The sequence below is a fragment of the Oryctolagus cuniculus genome, chromosome 16 (assembly GCF_964237555.1).
Source record: "Oryctolagus cuniculus chromosome 16, mOryCun1.1, whole genome shotgun sequence".
Lineage (NCBI taxonomy): Eukaryota > Metazoa > Chordata > Mammalia > Lagomorpha > Leporidae > Oryctolagus > Oryctolagus cuniculus.
In genome coordinates this window covers 7,699,173-7,718,399 of record NC_091447.1, presented here as the reverse complement: position 1 = coordinate 7,718,399, position 19,227 = coordinate 7,699,173, and the positions used below count along the sequence as shown (strand labels likewise).

At 43.4% G+C, this 19,227-nt stretch overlaps 1 protein-coding gene and 1 long non-coding RNA gene across 2 annotated transcripts in view; both read left to right on the top strand.

The window, feature by feature from the left end:
- Positions 1 to 6,945, top strand: part of CRPPA (CDP-L-ribitol pyrophosphorylase A) — a 348,342-nt gene extending 341,397 nt beyond the window's left edge. The window contains exons 11-12 of the mRNA XM_070059574.1: positions 4,721 to 4,779; positions 6,653 to 6,945. Coding sequence (XP_069915675.1) covers positions 4,721 to 4,744 — 24 coding nt within the window. The 3' untranslated portion in view covers positions 4,745 to 4,779; positions 6,653 to 6,945. The remainder of the gene's footprint in view (positions 1 to 4,720; positions 4,780 to 6,652) is intronic.
- Positions 6,946 to 8,666: 1,721 nt separating this feature from the next.
- On the top strand, positions 8,667 to 18,618 carry LOC138845847 (uncharacterized). The gene is made up of 2 exons (XR_011383048.1): positions 8,667 to 13,829; positions 15,221 to 18,618. It is a non-coding gene; the product is annotated as an uncharacterized lncRNA (long non-coding RNA).
- Positions 18,619 to 19,227: the final 609 nt, after the last annotated feature.

The following is a 19,227-nucleotide window of genomic DNA, read 5'->3' as shown; positions in this document are numbered from 1 at the left end:
AGCTGTAAAAGCATCAGTGCCTGGCACACAATGTATTATACAAAGAAATCTGCACATGTGTAGTTATCAGTTTATCCCAATAGGTCTTCTCTGCCTCCCACCCGGCCCCCACCAGGCCCCCGTGTGCAATGGTTTTCCAAAATCATACTGATGAGGGGACCTAGGGCAGATACAGTTGGAAATGCTACAGTCAAGTCTTGTATTGCTCATCTAGAGTAGGCACACATCGCTTCTGAAAGGAAAGGCTAAGCTTTCTTCTCTATGGGATGGCAGGTATGGGCTGGCCTAGACAAGAGAGTGTCCCGTCCCTGGTGGCCCTAACTCTTTCCCTCCAAGACCCTCCCTCCCACCATACAGGGAGAGGACCCCCACATGCTAAGGTTTCCCATCATCACACAACCCCCTGCCCACAACTCATTGACATCCATGCTTTTCTGGACTCCCTCTCACCACCAAATTGCTTCTTTTAGAGGCAAATAACCCAAAAGGCAAATTATTCAACCACGTGAAGCAATGGGGAATTAATCAGTGTTGGTGAGCCTGAGAAGTCAGCCCAAGCTTCACCTTCCCCAGGGGTAAACACAGCTTGGGCTTCTATGACAAAGGCATTGTGACTGCTGAGAAAGGCAGAGCGAGGACTGTAGCATAAGGGTGGGCCTTGGGGGATGAAATCTCTTACTTTTTTCCAGCTTCACTGAGGGATACCAAAAAATTAAAATTGCATAGCATATATTTAAAGTATATAGGGCTCACTAGGCTAATCCTCCGCCTTGCGGCGCCGGCACACCGGGTTCTAGTCCCGGTCGGGTCACCGGATTCTGTCCCGGTTGCCCCTCTTCCAGGCCAGCTCTCTGCTGTGGCCAGGGAGTGCAGTGGAGGATGGCCCAGGTGCTTGGGCCCTGCACCCCATGGGAGACCAGGAGAAGCACCTGGCTCCTGCCATCGGATCAGCGCGGTGCGCCGGCCGCAGCGCGCCGGCCGCGACGGCCATTGGAGGGTGAACCAACGGCAAAGGAAGACCTTTCTCTCTGTCTCTCTCTCTCACTGTCCACTCTGCCTGTCAAAATAAATAAATAAATAAATAAAGTATACAATATGATTTTCTCCCCCCTCCTTTTTTTAACTTTTATTTAATGAATATAAATTTCCAAAGTACAGCTTATGGATTCCCCCTCCTTCTTTTAAAGCCATTTATATTGTTTAAAGATTTCTTTTATGGGGCTGGCATTGTGGTGTAGTGGGTAAAACTGCTGGCTACGATGCTTGCATCCCATATGGTGCCAGATCAAGTCCTGGCTGCTCCACTTCTTATCCAGCTCAGCTAATGTGGCTTGGAAGGCAGCAGAAGATGGCCCAAGTGCTGGGGCCCCTGAACCCACGTGGGAGACCCGGATGAAGCTCTTGACTTCTGGCTCAGGCCTGGCACAGCCCCAGCCGTTGTAGCCATCTTGGGTAGTAAACCCGCGGATGGAAGACCTCTCTCTAATTCTGCTTGTCAAATAAACAAATGTTTAAAAATTCTTTTATTAATTTGAAAGACAGAGTTATACACTTATTTTTGAGGGAGAGACACACAGAGCAAGACAGAGATACAATAAGAGAGATCTTCCATCGACTGGTTCACTCTTCTTTTTCTTCTTCTTTTTTTTTTTTTTAATTTATTTTTTTGACAGGCAGAGTGGACAGTGAGAGAGACAGACAGAGAGAAAGGTCTTCCTTTGCCATTGGTTCACCCTCCAATGGCTGCTGCAGTCGGCGCGCCGCGCTGATCCGAAGCCAGGAGCCAGGTACTTATCCTGGTCTCCCATGGGGTGCAGGGCCCAAGCACCTGGGCCATCCTCCACTGCACTCCCTGGCCACAGCAGAGAGCTGGCCTGGAAGAGGAGCAACCGGGACAGAATCCGGCGCCCCTACCGGGACTAGAACCCGGGGTGCCAGCGCCGCAAGGCGGAGGATTAGTCTAGTGAGCCGCGGCGCCGGCCGGACTGGTTCACTCTTAAGTGGCCACACAGCCATGGCTCAGCCAGACCAAAGCCAGAAGCTCAGAACTCCATCTGGGTCTCCTACAAAGGCTGCAGGGATCCAAGCTCTTGGGTCATCCTCAGCTGCTTTTTCAGGTGCATTAGTAGGGAGCCGGATCAGAAGTTGAGCACCTGGGACTCGAACCAGTGCCTGTATGGGACTCCTGACCCCTCTGTTACCATTTTTTGTAGAACTTTCATACTGTTTTCCATTTGAGGAGTGAACCAGCAGAGGGAAGATTTCTTCCCCACGCCCTCTCTAATTCTTTCAACCAAATAAAATAAATCTAAAAAATTAATAAATCAAATAAATGGTAACAGAATTATATGAACCAGCAAGAACACAACTGGGTGTTTATTTAAAGAAAATGAAATCATTATACTGAAGAGATACTTGAACTCTCACATTTAAGCATCCCTATTGGCAAAAGCCAAAATATGGAGTCAACCAAGATGTAAGATGTCCATGAATAAAACAAGTGCTTACATATACACAGTGGAATGCTATTCTTGCATGAAATCCTATCATTTGCAGCAACATGGGTGTCAGTGGAGGACTTTAGTTACAATGTGATGCTTTGGCTTATGTGTGCATTGAGAAATGATTACCAGCATCAAATCACAAAGTTTCTGTGTGTGGAGGTGTTTCTATGGTGAGAAACTGAAGAGCTATTCTCTTAGCAAATTTAAAATACACCATACATGTTTATTAACTATAGGCACCCTGTTCTGTACATCAGGTCTCTAGAACTTATTCATCTTCTAACCGCAAGTTTATGACCTTTGACCAATGTAACCCATAGCCTACCCTAACCCCATGCCCAGCTGCTGGTTACCTCCCTTCTACTCCCTGGTCCTATGTGTTTCAGTCTTTCTGATTCCACATAAAAGCATGATCATGAGCTGTTTGTGCTGGCTTCCTTTATGAGCAAAATATCCTGCAAGTTCATCCATGTTGTCACAGATGAGAAGATTCCCTTCTTCAAGGCTGAAAACTATCCCATTGAGTGTTTGTGCATATATATGCATGTGTATATATATATGGTGTGAGTATATAATATATATAATCCTTATTCATTCATCCATTGGCCAATGGGTGGACTCCATATCTTGGCTACTGAGAACAGTGCTGCAGTGGACATGGGAGAGCAGGTGTTTCTTCTTCGATGGACTGATTTCATTTCCTTTGGATATATGCCCTGTAGTGGTTATTACGAGATCATAGCCTAGTTCTGTGTTGTTTTTTTTTTTTTTTTGAGGATTCTTCAGTGTCTTGGTCCATTTTGTGTTGCTCTAATAGAATGCACAGACTTATATAGACATAAAAAGAAACGTATTTCTTGCAGTTCTGGAGTCAGCACATCATCTCGTGGCAGAAGGGCAAAGAGCTGGCGAGAGCGAGCAAGAGAGAACTCACAGCCTGCAACCCTTCTGTAGCTGGCATTAATCCATTCGTGAGGATGGGGCTCTTTGTGCCCTAAAAACCTCCCATTAGGCGCCACCTCTTAATACTGCTGCTTGGAATTCAAGTTCCCAATTTGAGGGGCTGGGGGAAACCCATTGAAACTGTAGCACTCCGGTATGAGCCTTTTAAATTGGGAAGGTGAATTTAGGCACTTGGTGGAATAGGTGTGTTTTAAGTCAGCTAACTGACTCCGTCCTGCTACTCTGTATTCTTATTTTTGCTTCATCCTCTGGTTGTGTTGTGAATTCTTTTAGGCTCAGCCCAGACTGAGCCACTGTTGGCAAAAACAGAGCGTTGCACTTGACTCAATGCATGCAGCAGAAATCTGCCATGCAATAGCAATGAACTATGTGATTTAACACAAAGAGAAAGACAGTTTTACAAACCATTCAAATTAAACATTTATTGAGCATATTTTTCTGCATAAACTAGTTGCTATTGGGTGTAACATTCAGTTTTGGATGTGATGGATAATGGCACCATATAATGGAAAAGAAAATAACCATTTTATGTTTGCAATTTCATGGATTATTAATAATGCATTCTTATTTTGTTACCCATGCCTGAAATAATATATATTTTAAATGACTGCATAATGCTATTTTTTTCTTGTATAGTAGTTATTTTTATGCTGAGATGTTTTCTAAATATATTGTAAAAATAAGAAAAATGGTAAAGAAATCAAACTCTTCCCATGTTGTTTAAGATACCTAAGAAGTGCATGTTGGAAAAAGTGGGATTGGATTTGGTGTCAGCATAATTTCTAACAATAGTCATTCCAAGACGTCATTCCATTCACTCCTTGAGGTAGTGACAAGTGGGCAGGGCTTGAGCTGATTGACCCTATGGTGCCTGTATCTCTGGCACCCTTGGCTTGACAGCGACAGCCGTGGCCAGACTGTGGCAACCTGCAAAGACCCTGCTCTTTCATCATCACGGAAACCCGGACTCTAAAAATGCCTGGCAGTGGGAGGGACGTTGCTGAACAGTCCATTTTAAAGGTATCCACTAGAGGGAGTATAACATCATAAATATTTCCTGTCTCTTCCACAGCAGTAAGCTAATAGAAAGCAAGATTCAAGGGCAAATACTGAAAGGGTACGCTCATATTTTTTTATTCACGTCTTTGGAAATATTTTGATAAGAAAAACTATGGGAAAAAAATTAGTTCAGTATATAGTATGTAACATTAATGTTTTTCTTTTTCTATATACAACGTTCCATTTATAATCAGCGTGCAGAAATGCAGTCCATATAATTATTTGCTCCCAACAATGTAGAGCATCTGAGGAGGTGAGTGTGCATCAACGTATATTGTTAGGTCTGTTGTTATTGTTTTATTTGCTGCGGTTACAATTAACATAGAATTAATATATGTGTTGGTCTGAAACTTTCTGTTACTGACTTCTCAGACAAATTATTTAAGAGAAAATACTTCTCTGGGCATCTGTTTTGGTTATATGGCAACAAAATCAAACATTTAATTCTCATGTTAAGAGGGTACCCGCCTTAATAAAAGTGAAAATGTGTATTTCTCAAGTGTAAAAGCACTACTTATTCCAAGGATGGATTACCTAAATTTTAAATATCTTCCTCATACTAACATTAAAATTGTCATTTCCCCCCCAAGATTTCTTGAAATATGGTCAAATTCTGACACAGATATTTTAGATTGAACTAATTTGAGATTGAGTAGTTGAAAAAAACTAAAAATATTTTATATAATCTATTTTGAAACACTGATGCATAAAACAGTATTTGAAAAGTTCCAAAGTAAAAATCATTGTGAAAAATTGTGATATCAGCACCTTTCATAGTAAACATACATCTTAAATTTGAAACTACCTAATTTTCATGCAGGAAAAAGCAGTTGATTGTCTCATAAATGCTTCAGATGAAACAAACCTTAATTCCTTAACATCTTACCTATTTGAAAATCACTCTAACTCATTTTCCTTGCTAGTTAGTGTTAGCATCAACGACCACAAAAAACTTTTCCCCTGACTCCTCAAGTTCCCTGAAAATTATTTCTTCTATTTAAATGGAAATATTTTTCTGTCCATTTTTCATTGCAATGAAACAAAAACTCAAACAGAAAGTCCCAGAGCTTTACAAGTGGTGTGTCACCGTGGGGAGAACGAGGCTTGTGTTGCTTTGACTTGGCATTGCCGGTTGGTGAGCTTTTTGAGGCAGGATCCATTTCTCACATTCACGTCTCTTCCCTGAGCGATAGCGTGGCCAGGCTGGTTCCTCCATCCCTCCACTTCTCAGCAAAACCACATCTCCAGCCCATCTCAAAAGCCAGGCTTATGCGTCATATTTTTATCATTGTATTTCTCCTTAGAAAAGTTCGGTATGAAATGACTATATCCTGGTTGTAAACAACCAAAAACATGTAAGCAGACGCAAGGATAAACATTGAAAGGTAACAAGCGTTTTCTGCTTCCTCTGGAACTTGCTGTTCTCTGGGGGAGCTTGAATCTTTCCAGATTGTTTCAAACACCTGCACTCTTGTGTGTGCGCACACCATCCACGTATATTCTCTCTCAATGTAAAACTGGAGGCATTTGAAAAGTACTGTGCAGTGATCTGCCTTTTCTACCAACAATGAATTTTTAAAATGTTTCTGTGTCCACTCACAGAATTCATTTTTTTTGTTGTATAAAATCCCAGTCTCCTACGATAGACACTTAAAACTGTTTTCTGTGTTTTATGATGACAAATAATGCTACAATGCAAACACTTGAATTGACAGCTGTGGGGTATAATGCATTTCCTACATTTCTATAAACAAAATCATGTGTATACTAGATGCACACCTGGTTTGTTGTTATTTACTTTTTATTTATGGTCTGACCGTTTGCACAGAGCTTTTGAGATGTCTGTTTCTTTTTTTTTATGTTGCTCAGTGTCCTGGAAAGATATTTACTTTCATTGACAAAACATTGGTTGCCAACAATCAGATTTCGAACCAAAAAAAAAAAAAAATGCTAATTTCTGAGTGCCTCTTTACTAGAAAGTGAAAGAGAGAATCAGTTGTTTGGAAAATTACAGAAAACATGGGATGGGTGGATTCCCTCATTGCATTCCCAGAACCGTTTAACTTTAGAGCAAGTTGTTCAAATATGAGACTAACCATTGACTGTTAATATTTTTTGTTGTTAAGTAAATGTCAAGAATAGAGTGGCATCGCTTCTCGGCCTTTTGGCTAAGATCAAGTGTGAAGAATAGAGTGGTTACAGAAAAATATAGTAAGTACACACTCTAGATTACTCTGGTAATTCAAAGCAACAAACAAACTATACACAAAATAACGTGAATGTATTGTAAGAATAGTCCGTTGAATGAATGAAAGCAATAAACTGAATGAGTTGAACTCCTTGTTGATAACTTCGCTGGTTATTAGATTATAAATCAATGCACGTCACATAAAAATGTACAAAGAACACACACACAATAATTCATACAAATTAAAGATATCAGAAGCATGGTTCTTTAATTGTTTTAAAGCTTTCACTTATTTTGAAAGAGTTTCAGAGAGAGAGAGAGAGAGAGAGAGAGAGAGATCTTCTATCCACTGTTTCACTCCCCTGGTGGCCACAACAGCTAAGGCTTGGCCACACCAAAGCAGGGAGCTGGGTATCAGGAACCTCTTCCAGGTCTCTCACATGGGTAGCAAGGACCCAAGCACTTGGGGGGCCATTTTCCACTGCTTTCTCAGGTGTGTTAGCAGGGAGGTAGATCCAAGCGGCCATGTCTTGAACTGGCACCCACATTAGATGCAAGCATCGCAGGTGGCGGCTTTACCGGCTACGCCACAGCGCCAGCCCAGCAGCAAGGTTCTAGAGGAGGATGTGCCCTGGACATAAAAGAAAATCAACAGAAAATGAAACCCAAAGTATGAGTTTAGGCCGTGTTCCTATGTTTCATGGGATACTGAAGTGCCTTTGCTTTGAAAGGCGTGGCTTCTTTCCTCCAAAATCTTTCTAAATTGTTTGGTCTCAAAATTCTTTTTCAAGTTGACATTGTCAGAATGGTCAGAAAAGATGTAGTACTGAGAGTCTCTGTGTGTAGGGGCCGGTGCTGTGGCATAATGGGTTAAAGCCTGCCATGCCAGCATCCCCTATGGTTGCTGGTTTGAGACCCAGCTGCTCCACTTCCAATCCAGCTCTCTGCTATGGCCTGTGAAAGCAATAGAAGATGGCACAAGCCCTTGGGCACCTGTATCCATGTGGGAGACCTAGAAGAAGCTCTTGGCTCCTGGTTTTGGATTGGCCCAGCTCCGGCCGTTGTGGCCATTTGGGAAATGAACCAGCGGATGGAAGATCCCTCTTTTCTTTCTCTCTGCTTCCGCCTCTCTGTAACTCTGCTTTTCAAATAAATAAATAAATCTTAACAAAAAAGAGTTTTTGTGTGTGTAGTGATTGGTCTTTGTACCTCATTATACCTCTATCTTTGGAAAATGGTATGAGGATACTTTAAAAAAGTTTTTGAAAAAATACAATGAAAAGATGAATTTATATTGGTGCAAAAAATAAAATCCTCTTGTAGTTTTTTCAAAATATCCATTTTCCCGCAAACTTTCTGAAGTCTTCTTGAAATATTGGGAGACAAGTAGAGTAGGGAGTGACTGGTATTCTAGAACCTTCAGGGACATTGTTTAAGATGGTTCAGCTGCAGGGAAGGGGAAAGTACACAGTGGTAGCAAAGCTTTCTTATAGCATGGCCTCAAAGCAAGGGCACAAGAATAGTCCAGGATGGGGCTGGTGCTGTGGTGTAGCGGATAAAGCCACTGCCTGCAGTGCTGGCATCCCATATGGGCGCCAGTTTGAGTCCCGGCTGCTCCTCTTCTGATCCAGCTCTCTGCCCCTGGGAAAGCAGTAGAACATAGCCCAAGTCCTTGGGCCCCTGCACCCATGTGGGAGACCCAGAAGAAACTCCTGGCTCCTGGCTTTGCATTGGTGCAGCTCCGGCCTTTGCGGTCAATTGGAGAGTGAACCAGCAGATGGAAGACCTCTCTCTCTCTGCCCCTCCTCTCTTTGTGTAACTCTGACTTTCAACTAAATAAATAAATCCCTTTTTTTAAATTTAAAGACAGTCCATATTTCGCATTTATGGGATTTTTTTTTTTATTTGACAGGTAGAGATATAGACAGTGAGAGTGGGAAACAGAAAGAAAGGTCTTCCTTCCATTGGCTCACTCCCCAAATGGCCACCACGGCCAGTGCTGCGCCGATCCGAAGCCAGGAGCCAGGTGCTTCTCCTGGTCTCCCACACAGGTGCAGGGGCCCAAGCACTTGGGCCATCCTCCACTGCCCTCTCGGGCCACAGCAGAGAGCTGGACAGGAAGAGGAGCAACCGGGACTAGAACCTGGCACCGATATGGGTTGCTGGCGACGCAGGCAGAGGATTAACCAAGTGAGCCACGGCGCCGGCCCCCAATAAATAAATCTTTGAAAAAAAAAATAGTCCAGGTTTCCAGGCCAAAGGAAACTGAAGACAGTGTTCTGAGTGAATGACAAAAAACCAACAGCCAATTCTCTCAGAGAATATGCTCTGGGTGCATGCTGGTCCTGAGCCATTCACGCATGGTGGTCATTGTTCAGTTATCACAACAAACCATGGGGTTGGAGATGAGGGGGCAGCAAGGCAAAGAGAAGTTGTGTGCTCAGGATCGTCCCATTAGGCAATGGTGGAACTGGCCTTCGACTCCATGAAGACCCCTCCAGAGCCCATGTCCTTAATCAAGATCGCGTCTTGGCAGGATCATCCGTGCAGTCTGTTTAATCTGTTAGGTTGCGATGTGCTTGCTGAGGCATTGTGGGATGGAACCCAGAGAGCTGCAGGGAGGACTTGGCGGGGGTGCACACGGAGGGGTCAGAACGGAAGAAGGAGCTGGGAGAAACCCCTCTAGGGGCTGTTGCGTGGAGCGGGAGCTCTGAGGCTCGGCTTCAGCATCCACGCTTCCAGCTTCTCCATCCCTGGAGCCACGGGGCAGATTTCAGAGTCCTGAGGTCAGCAGAGTGCAGGCAGCAGCCTGGAAACGCGATCCTCTTTGTTTTGGTGAGGTTGGCAGCCTCCTCTCTGTCTCTTCTCTGGATGAATAAAAACTCCCAACATCATGAGCCGGATGCTTGGATGTTTTTAAACCTTGTAATTTTGTAAATTGTCTGTTCCTGGCCCCTGCTGCACACTCCCAGCCGGGGCTGAACATCATGCTGTTCTTCGTTTCTGCTGACTTCTGAGCAAAGAGAGTGCGATTTCGGTTTGTTTTCTCTGCGAGGCGCTGGCGAAAGGCTGTTTACAGGGATGGAGCACTTGAATTTCCCTTCAAACATCTAGGATGTGTCATATAGTGAAGCCTTTCTTTCCGGGACATCTTCCTTCTTGTGGAGATAATAAAATTGATCAGATGTTTTGAGGTTAAATAAACTGTTGCAAAGATCTGGCAGCTGCCTGCTGGTTGTGGTTTTCAAAAGCAATTACTCACTCCGGCGTCAACTTTGAACTCTGCGCTTTAATTGACAAACCTGATTGTGGCTCTTGCTCTTGACTTAGCATTTGATTAGGCAGATTAGGAAGTGAAAGGACTTGGAGAGGGGAGGGGAAGGAAGAGAAAGCAAGGAGGAGCACTGCTGAACTCAGATTCCCGTTTTCACACACAGTATGGTTCATTGTATGCCGATGGCACAGGCATTCCCACTAAAACATCTCTGAGGCATCCTTGGGCTGGCCTGCAAGATCCTCATTTTTGGCTAATTTGCCTCTCTCTCTCTCTCTCTCTCTCTCTCTCTCTCACACACACACACACACACACACACATGAGGATGCTATACATGTCAATTTCTTCAATTCACAATTGAAAGTTCAGGTAAGAATTTCCAAGAATATTAGCCCACATTGTCTGTATGATGAGGAGTTTATTTCTTATAAACCTGGAAATGCTCCTGTGTGAATATGGCTACTCAGATTTAGTAAAACACACCTAAGCCTTTCACGAAGATTCAGGAAGATTCTTGTAAGTGCCCCCAAAAGAACAAATCAAGCCACCCTTGGAATCAGTTAAAAAAAAAAAAAAAAAAAGGGCAGCTAGACCCAAAACTTGCAGTAGGACAGTTAGTCCCATCCTTCAAATGGCAGATCTGAGCTGCAAAGGGTGAGAATGTGCTTTTCTACAGTTTGGTCCCCAGCTAAGAACAAACTTAGTATTTTTAGCTTACTTAGCACAGATGACGCTGTACATTCTGGAGACAGATGTGCGCCAAAAAAATACACAGGGGGGCTCCTCTCCGTTCTCTGCTCCAAGATCAGCTGGCAGGCGGCTGGGAACTTCCCGTGCCTCTGATAAACACTGATAGTCTCAGTGCTGAAGCGAAAGGCGTGGCTCTGCGAATACGTTCATTTCGCAGAATGTCTTAAAATACAAGTTACATAGCACTTGGAAGTCCAATGTATTTTTAGACATTTTGTGGGATGGAGATTTGGCTCATCACGGTTCTGCTGATATTTTCATTGACCTCATAAATAGAATTTAATATCTCTGCTCAGCTTTCTGATCTGTGAAAATGAGATACATCTTCCCACACACTTTGTACTCAGGGCTTCCCTGTTGCCACAGGGAACAGGGTTGCAATAAATAGATTGGAGAATGGCCTCAGAATCCAATGGCCTCTTTATCACCAGTGAAGAGTGGCTGACATTTCCTTGGTGTGTCACTATCAAATTTGATGATAGTGAAAAAAATCTGTGTTGCTATTATGAGAATTATGAAATACACTTATCTGTGGAAATGCTATCTACTGCCATGTGGTTTCCAAGAGCCATTTTTGCGATTCCCAATCTTCATAGAGAGCCTCAAGTAGAAATGACTTATAAGCAAGCAGAGGGCAAAGCCTTATGGACAGACTTGCATTAAAAAACATTGAGTTTTTTCAAAATATTTTAAAACAACAGCTATTTACCTACATGAGTTTTACTCAAAGAGCTCTACTTTTAGCAAAATACATTGATTTAGAAAAAAATGACTTCTATGGAAAGGTGAAAGAATTTTGGCTTTTTTCCCATGGGAATAAAAGGTTGAAGAAACAGAGGGACAATGGATTAGCACTTCAATCAGAGGAAGTCTTGAGATTTGAAGAAAGGAAAAATATTTAGTGACATAGTTTTTTTTTTTTTTAAAGTTTTGTTTATTCATTTGAAAGGCAGAGTTACAGAGAGGCAGAGACAGAGGCAGAGAGAGAGAGAGAGAGATCTTCCATCTGCTGGTTTATTTCCCGGGTGGCCAGAACAGCTGGAGCTGCACAGATTCGAAGCCAGGAGCCAGGAGCTTCTTCCAGGTCTCCCATGTGGGTGCAGGGGCCCAAGGAGTTAGGCCATCCTTCTACTGCTTTCCCAGGCCACAGCAGAAAGCTGGATCAGAAGTGGAGCAGCTGGGACTCGAATTGGCGCCCATATGGGATGCTGGCACTGCAGGTGTTGGATTTACTGGCTATATCACAGCATTGGCCCCATGAGATGTTTTAGAAGAACTACAACGTTGTTGAAGTAACTAGAATTTCCCCTTTTGATAGTCTTGGAATATAGGAAAGACAGGTTTAAAGTGACAATGCCAGATCCTATTTCAAAAACCAAAAAAAAAAACAAAAAACAAAAAAAAAAAAACCCAAAGACTCTTCTAGTACAGTGGTGTCATGGGCACTCCCAAATATCGGCTCCAGACAACAGAGATGGAATTGCACCTCAGGCATACTATCTACTATGGACTTTGGACAAATCACAAAATTCTGATAGAATTCAGTTTCCTCATCTGTGAATTATAGAGTTAATATTAATATCTCTCTTACTGGGTCCTGGTGTAGATTAAATGAGTTGCTGTTAGTAAGACTTTTCAGGAGGTACTATCTACTATTACCCCATTACACAATGTCTTGCTTTTATAAGTAACGATCACAGAATTTCCTCAAAATTATTGTAATGAAATCTTAGAAATATAAATACAAAGTCATATCTGATAGGAAAAATGAGACTTCAATTTTCAGGAAACTTAGAAAAAAATTCACATTGATTCAAAATTTAAATTTTGGTATATGGATAACTTCACTTTGAGCTTAGAGAAAACAACAAAATGAAGGTTGAGAAGGAAATAAAGTCTTAGGAATTCTTGCACCATCATTATCATCAGATGATTGGAACAGAAAAAGTACAAGCAAGATTAACACCTTGTCTAAGGTGATTTCCCCAATTTTTTCTATATAACGTATTTTGATTTTAGACTGAATGAGTTGAAATTATGTTCTTTTTCTCAAGGAAGATGAAAGAAGGAATCAGGACTGCACTTTTGATATAAATGAAAAATTTTTTTTAAAGATTTATTTTATTTGAAAAGCAGAGCTACAGGGAGGCAGAGACAGAGAGACAAGGTCTTCCATCCACTGGTTCACTCCCCAAATGGCTGCAAGGGCCAGAGCTGGGCCCATCTGAAGCCAGGAGCCAGGAGCTTCTTCTGGGTCTCCCACGTGGGTGCTGGGGTCCAAGTACTTGGGCCATTTTCTCCTGCTTTCTCAGGCACATTAGCAGGGAGCTGGATCAGAAATGGGGCAACTGGGACTGGAACCCGCGCCCATAGGGGATGCCAAAACTGCAGGTGGCAGCTTTACCTGCTGGGCCACAGTGCCGGCCCCTATAAATGAAAACTTTAAAACTAGTAAAAGTGATGAGGATTTTCTTGTAATTAAGGACCATACTCCAAAAACACAGCAATACTTAGCTTACTCTTTCCTATCTTTTGATGTACATATATATGTATTTGTATCTTATAACAAATTTCCCGATGTTATCTGAATCCCTCCCCATCAGAGAAGATCGAGGTGTGTGTTTGTGTGGCCCCTAAGGATGTCACAGGTCTGCTGCAGGTCACCAGCTACTTGTGGTTGGATCAGGTTCACTGAGGGGACCTGCCAGAACACAGGCAGGACAGCCGGCGTCTCCGGTTTCTCTGTCCCTGGGCTCCGGGCTCTGGTGCAGGTTTGATTATGAAGACTGCCTTTCTGCTTTGCAGAGGTCCATTGAGTCTCACGGAGCTCATTTGCTTGCAAAGGAACTCTGGCTACTGCTCAGGTGCAATGCCTTGTCTCCAGCAGGGTTCACTTTACCGGAGGTGAGATCCAAGAATGGCTTTTTAATGGGAGACGGAGGATTTCTGCAAGACGGCTGGCTCGCTGGCGTTTCTTGCTTCCATGGAGTTTCTCTCCTTCAGACGTGACGCAGGGCCACCAGATAGGACTCCTGCCTCCGGCTGCATGCTTCTCATCCGCCTGGCTGCCTCTCCCAGTCTGACTCCACAGGTTCGTTTACAGCCGTCCAGTGGAGTCGGCCAGCCCTAGGTGTTGTGCGCCACCCCTCCAGGGATCATTCCCATATGGTCTTTGAGGGGAGGACACAGTTCATTTCCATGCAATTCAAATGAGCAGATTTCTTTTCTTTATTACACCACTGCTCTTGGAGGCAGGCCACCAGAGGCAGTGCCTGACTCTCCAAGGAATGCTCTACCCACTCCGTCCGTTTTTGCAGGACATTTGGCTCGGACTCCGGTCGGTTGATCACACATGTGCAACAGATGTGTGAGCATGCGTAGCGAAAATAAAAAATACAAAATCCCAGCAGTGCACTGTGGGAAATGTAGCAGAACTACTGAAAAGCAGGGACACAAAAGAAGTCTGGTACTCAGGCTCGGATTTGTGTTGTTGGAAGGGCAGTGTTTCTTATTAATCGCTCCCTCCTTTCCTAGGAGGAAGAGGTGTAGGTTTCCATGGTTATTTTGCCGTGATTTTTTTTTTTTTTTTGCGCATAACAGGGGTGAGAAAGCTTTGCTTCAACGACCTCATCTTATAAAGATAGAATTTTAAATATTTTGACGAGACTTTCTTATGCACTGGCACACTTCCACTGGAAAAGCCACCCATTTGCAAGAGAAGAGATAAAAAGCATACATGCTTTCATCCATGCCCCCTGGGCTTACATAGAGAGAGAGAGCAAGAGAGAGAGCCACAGCTAGAGAGAAAGAGAGAGAGAGAGCGCCAGCTGTTTTTCTCATGGTGAATAAAGGTTACTTGGGGAAATCTCTCTTCCTGTTTTTATATGGACAACTAAATTGTTACATAGCCAGTTAATTTTGGTTGGGTCAACAGTACAAGGTTAACTATTGGAACCTTCCTCTCTGCCTGTGTGAGAGAAGATGGTGAGCAGGGGTAGAAAGAAGAAAATGAAATACGGTGGCACAGGCTGGAAGTGCTGTTTATTTGAGAAATATTTATTTTTGTTTTTATTGCCTTTGAGAAGATTTTATACTCCCTCCTCTTCGTCTTCTAGGAAATGGCAGAGGATTTTGAAAAACCGAGGGGTGGGAACTTAGATTCGGAAAAGGATTTTTATGTACTTATTTATGCAAAGAAAGCAAATATCATGAAGTGCATATATTCAGTTTTGAGAACAAAATGATACTTTCCATCCTCCCCAACCTACTCTCCCTCCCTCCTTCCTTTTCCACTCTCCTGCCTCCTTCCCAGAAAGCATTTTCTAATACAGTAGCATACTTAGAAAAAAATATATCACTTTTATTTTCTAAGGGGACCGTGTTGTCAAAGCTAGAGCTTAATTTTTTTTGGCCTGGAAGAGATTTACCCTCTTTTCAAGCTGTGTCATGGTGCTATATTCTCTGTCTAATCTTGAATGTAAGGAATGCATCAAAGGACAAGTGGACCAAATTCCTTCAATGGACTCTCAGATATGTTCTCCAGCCACACATTAGAGAACCCAGGACAGAGCGAGTTGGTTGTGGTGGATCGGTTCCACTGCTGTCCCTGGAACTTGGGAGAAAGGTAAGGAGAAACCCGCCCTGCATTGTTATAAGGATGGTTGTTCATTCATATCCTTCTGCTCTTAATAAACGTCCCCAAGAAAAACATTCTGCAGCAGCCACTCATAAAGAAGCAGAAAATGGCAAAACCACAGCAGAGAAGGAAACCTATGTGAAAACAGTGGTTGTGTCTTCCTGGATACAGAAAACAAATAGAGCTCTTGAAGAAGCTTGCCAATATATGCCTGCCAAATAAAATATTGTTTTATGAAGTCAGGAAAAAACTAATTTTAAAGGTTATTGTAGGTTATTTGTGGTCACTTCTGGTGTGCATACAGCATGATGTCATCCTGAAGGCTTCTCTATTTATATTTCAGTCTTAGAGGACTTTTGTCTAAGACTGGATCTCAGCTACTAGGGACATCTAAAATACTCTTGTTCAGAACTCATAAAAATCTAGACTGAAAAAAAAAAAAAAAACTAGGGGAGATGGAAAAAGTCCCCCAGCCAAGGCCAGAGGAGAAATCATCGGGGGCAGATCCATCTTCTGAAATCATCCCTTCCCTGCGGACATCTGCTCAGGACACAGTATGCTGGGGAGTTCAGCACAGCACTGGCTAGCAGCCATGGATCCTAGTGGCCCTCTGAGTGGGGTGGACCGGCTCCGACCAGAGACTTCATCTGGGGAGAGGAGCAGGGAACTCCTTGGGCCCTGGGCTTTCTCTCCTCCAGCCCCGGCCCCTGCTCTTCTTGCCTTTTGTCTACGTGATCTCTTGGGGGCACTTTCCCTTCATCCTTGCAGCAGGGCCAATTTTTTTTTATTTGTGAGATTTTTCTTTTTTCTTTCTTTTTTTTTTTTTGTCTTGGAAAACCCCTCTTTGTGGAGCTAGGAAATGTCAAACAAGAATTGACAAAGAAGGTCAGTGAGATGTTAATACTTGGACATGGGGGTTGCTAAAAAATCTGTTGGGGGAGGGGGAACCCCAGCAATTGGATATTAGAAAGAACACAGAGCTTTCAGCCTTATGCTGAAAAAATGACACATTGAACTTTATATCCAGATAATAAGCTGACATCAGTTACATCATCTTTAAATTCATTCATTTATTAAAAATGTTTTTTTCGAGCATCTTGGAGTGTCGTGCATATTGGTGTTCAAGAATAATAAGAGGCAGTTAATCTAGAAACCAGGAGAAGGTGGTGAGTGTGACAGAGAAGGGAGAAACAGATAAGGCTGTGGAGTGCTGGGAGGGCAGAGTTGTAACTTTAAATCGAGTGCCCCGATGACATCTCACTAAGAAAGCGACGTCTGAGCACGCAGTTGTGGAAGAGGCAAACCATCTTTCTATCTCCAGTTGAGGACAAGGAAATAAAAAGATCTTGAAGCAGGATCACACGTGGTATGTTGAAGGCACAGCACACAGGCCAGTGTGAGTGGTGCATAAGCTGTGGACAGATCAGCACCACACACACCATTGCGCAAGTGTGTTTCTGCCTCCACGCCCGCAGGTGCTTCGGGATGCTTGCGAGATTAGACCAAATACTTCATCAGCCACGTGCTGCCCCTGAACATGAGAGCGTGCTGCTCCCAGGGCAGGTTCAGGTAGAATTTTGAAAACCTGCTCTTTGCTTGAGAATGGGACGTTTGAGCAAATCCAGTGAGCTGGGAGATGATGTGAAGTCACCGCCCCTAAGTCAGCAGCTGTCAGAGGAGGCGATACAGCAATGTGTTTGTGGACATCTGATCTGCAGGGATGGCAAGCACTCCTAACCTATAAACAGATTTTATCTGGAGGTTGGCAGTGCTCCCTAACTGAGCCTTCCTTTGTGCAAGGCCGAGACTGGGGAATTATTTCCTCATCTCTCTTTACATGGTGTGAAAATAATACAAAGCCCAAGATTCATTCAGTTCTGATAAAACAGAGCTATAGATAATATAAAGACAAGATAAAAAATTGTGCAATGAGTCTGGAAATAAGAAAATCAAAACTGAGATTTTTTGAAAGATTAATTTTTATGTATTTGGAAGAGTTACAGAGAAAGAGAGAGAAAGAGAGAGAAAGAGAGAGAAAGAGAGAGAGAGAGAGAGAGAGAGAGAGTCTTCCATCTGCTGGTTCACTTCCCAAATGGCTGCAATGGCCAGAGCTGGTCCAATCTGAAGCCAGGAGACAGAAGCTTCTTCTGGGTCTCCCACATGGTTGCAGGGGCCCAAGGATTTGGGCCAACCTCCACTGCTTTCCCAGGTGCATTAGCAGGGAGCTGGATTGAAAGTGGAGAAAGTGGAGCAGCTGGGATTATAACTGGCACCCACATGGGATGGCAGCACTGCAGGCAATGGCTTTAATTCACTTCACCACAGTGCCAGCCCCAAAACTGGGCTATTAATAAAAACTTTAGTACAATTCTGTACTACACGGAATACTTGTTCACAAGGGATAATTTTAGCAAGATGTGATTTGGGGTTTCCTTGTTCCTGGGGTGTCGTGTGCCAGCGGGAATTTCTTGGAAAGAAAGATGAAAGACTGAATTAGAACTAGGGATAGGAACACGATCGGAACACTCCCTTTTTCTTATTTTAATTGCAGGAGGAAGAGAATAGATTTTAGTCTCTGGACAAGATTGTCCTCTGTCTTTCACAGCATCCAGAGAGCTGGGATCTTTTAACAGCACCAGTAGCAAAACCATCCAAGGAATGGAGCATGTGTCAGCCACCTTGCTAGGGGATGGGTTTGCAACTTAGCATTCCTTCAAAAGAAAATGTTTTGTCCCCCAGGACAGTTTTAAATCTGAAAACAAAGGCAAGCCGAATAAATTTCATGCAGGGCTAACCAGGGATAGGGTGAGGTGGACTCACTGAGGGACTCTGATCTCTGCTGGCTGTGAGAGCAAGAGCATTGCAGTCACCTCTTGTGGGTGTGTTCACATTAAGTGCAGTCTACAACAACTCTGAAGGATGCCTCACTTCAGCTGTGCTCTGACCAACCCATGGGCTCTCAGGTACCTCTTTCTGTCGCCTTTCCATGACTGATGTGGGCAACTCAGCCCACCTACCGTGATGATTGTAAAATATTCCATAAGCCTTTAAGATTACTTTTTGCCACTCAGTTCTTGGGCTTATTTAGCCTCTTTTGGAGCAAAGGGAAACAGATATTTGTTACACAATAGGACACGGGATAGCACCTTGGCACAGGAGTAAAAATAGTCTTGAGTGGAAGGCGTAAGATGAAGCTCCAGTGTTGGCCAATCCCTGGGATGATATCAGTTCTGTACAAGAAAAATTATTTTAAAATAGTTATTTATTTATTTGAAAGGCAGAGTTGCACAGAAAGAAGGAGAGACAGAAAGAATTTTCCATCCATTGGTTACCTCCCCAAATAGCAGAAACCCAGCAGCCAAGAATTCCATTCAGGTCTCCCACTTGGGTGCAGGGGCCCAAGCACTTGGGCCATCTGCTGCTGCTTTTCCCAGGCACATTAGCAGGGAGCTGGATGGGAAGTGGAGCAGCTCGGATTCCAACTGTCACTCTTGTGGGACGAAAGTGTCACGGGTGACAGCTTAGCCTGTTGAGCTACACTGGACCCAGGGGCACGAGGTTCTTTATTTTGGCTTTGTGCTCTTAACCTCTCTGAACATGATTTATTCACACAGGAAATGATCACCTAGAAGAAGAAGGTTCTTTCTATTCACAGTCCTTTTCCGAAGGAATTGCCACTTGAAATTCCATTTTTTTTCTTCTCCTACTTGTTTTTCTCAATTCCAGAGAACATCACGATGGCATTGCTTGTGTTCTCTGGAATATTAACTATGGAGTTTCCAATATGACAGCCAGTGCTATACTTTATTCACAGTACCAGGGCCGTTATGTAGCCACAATTGGTCTCAAATTT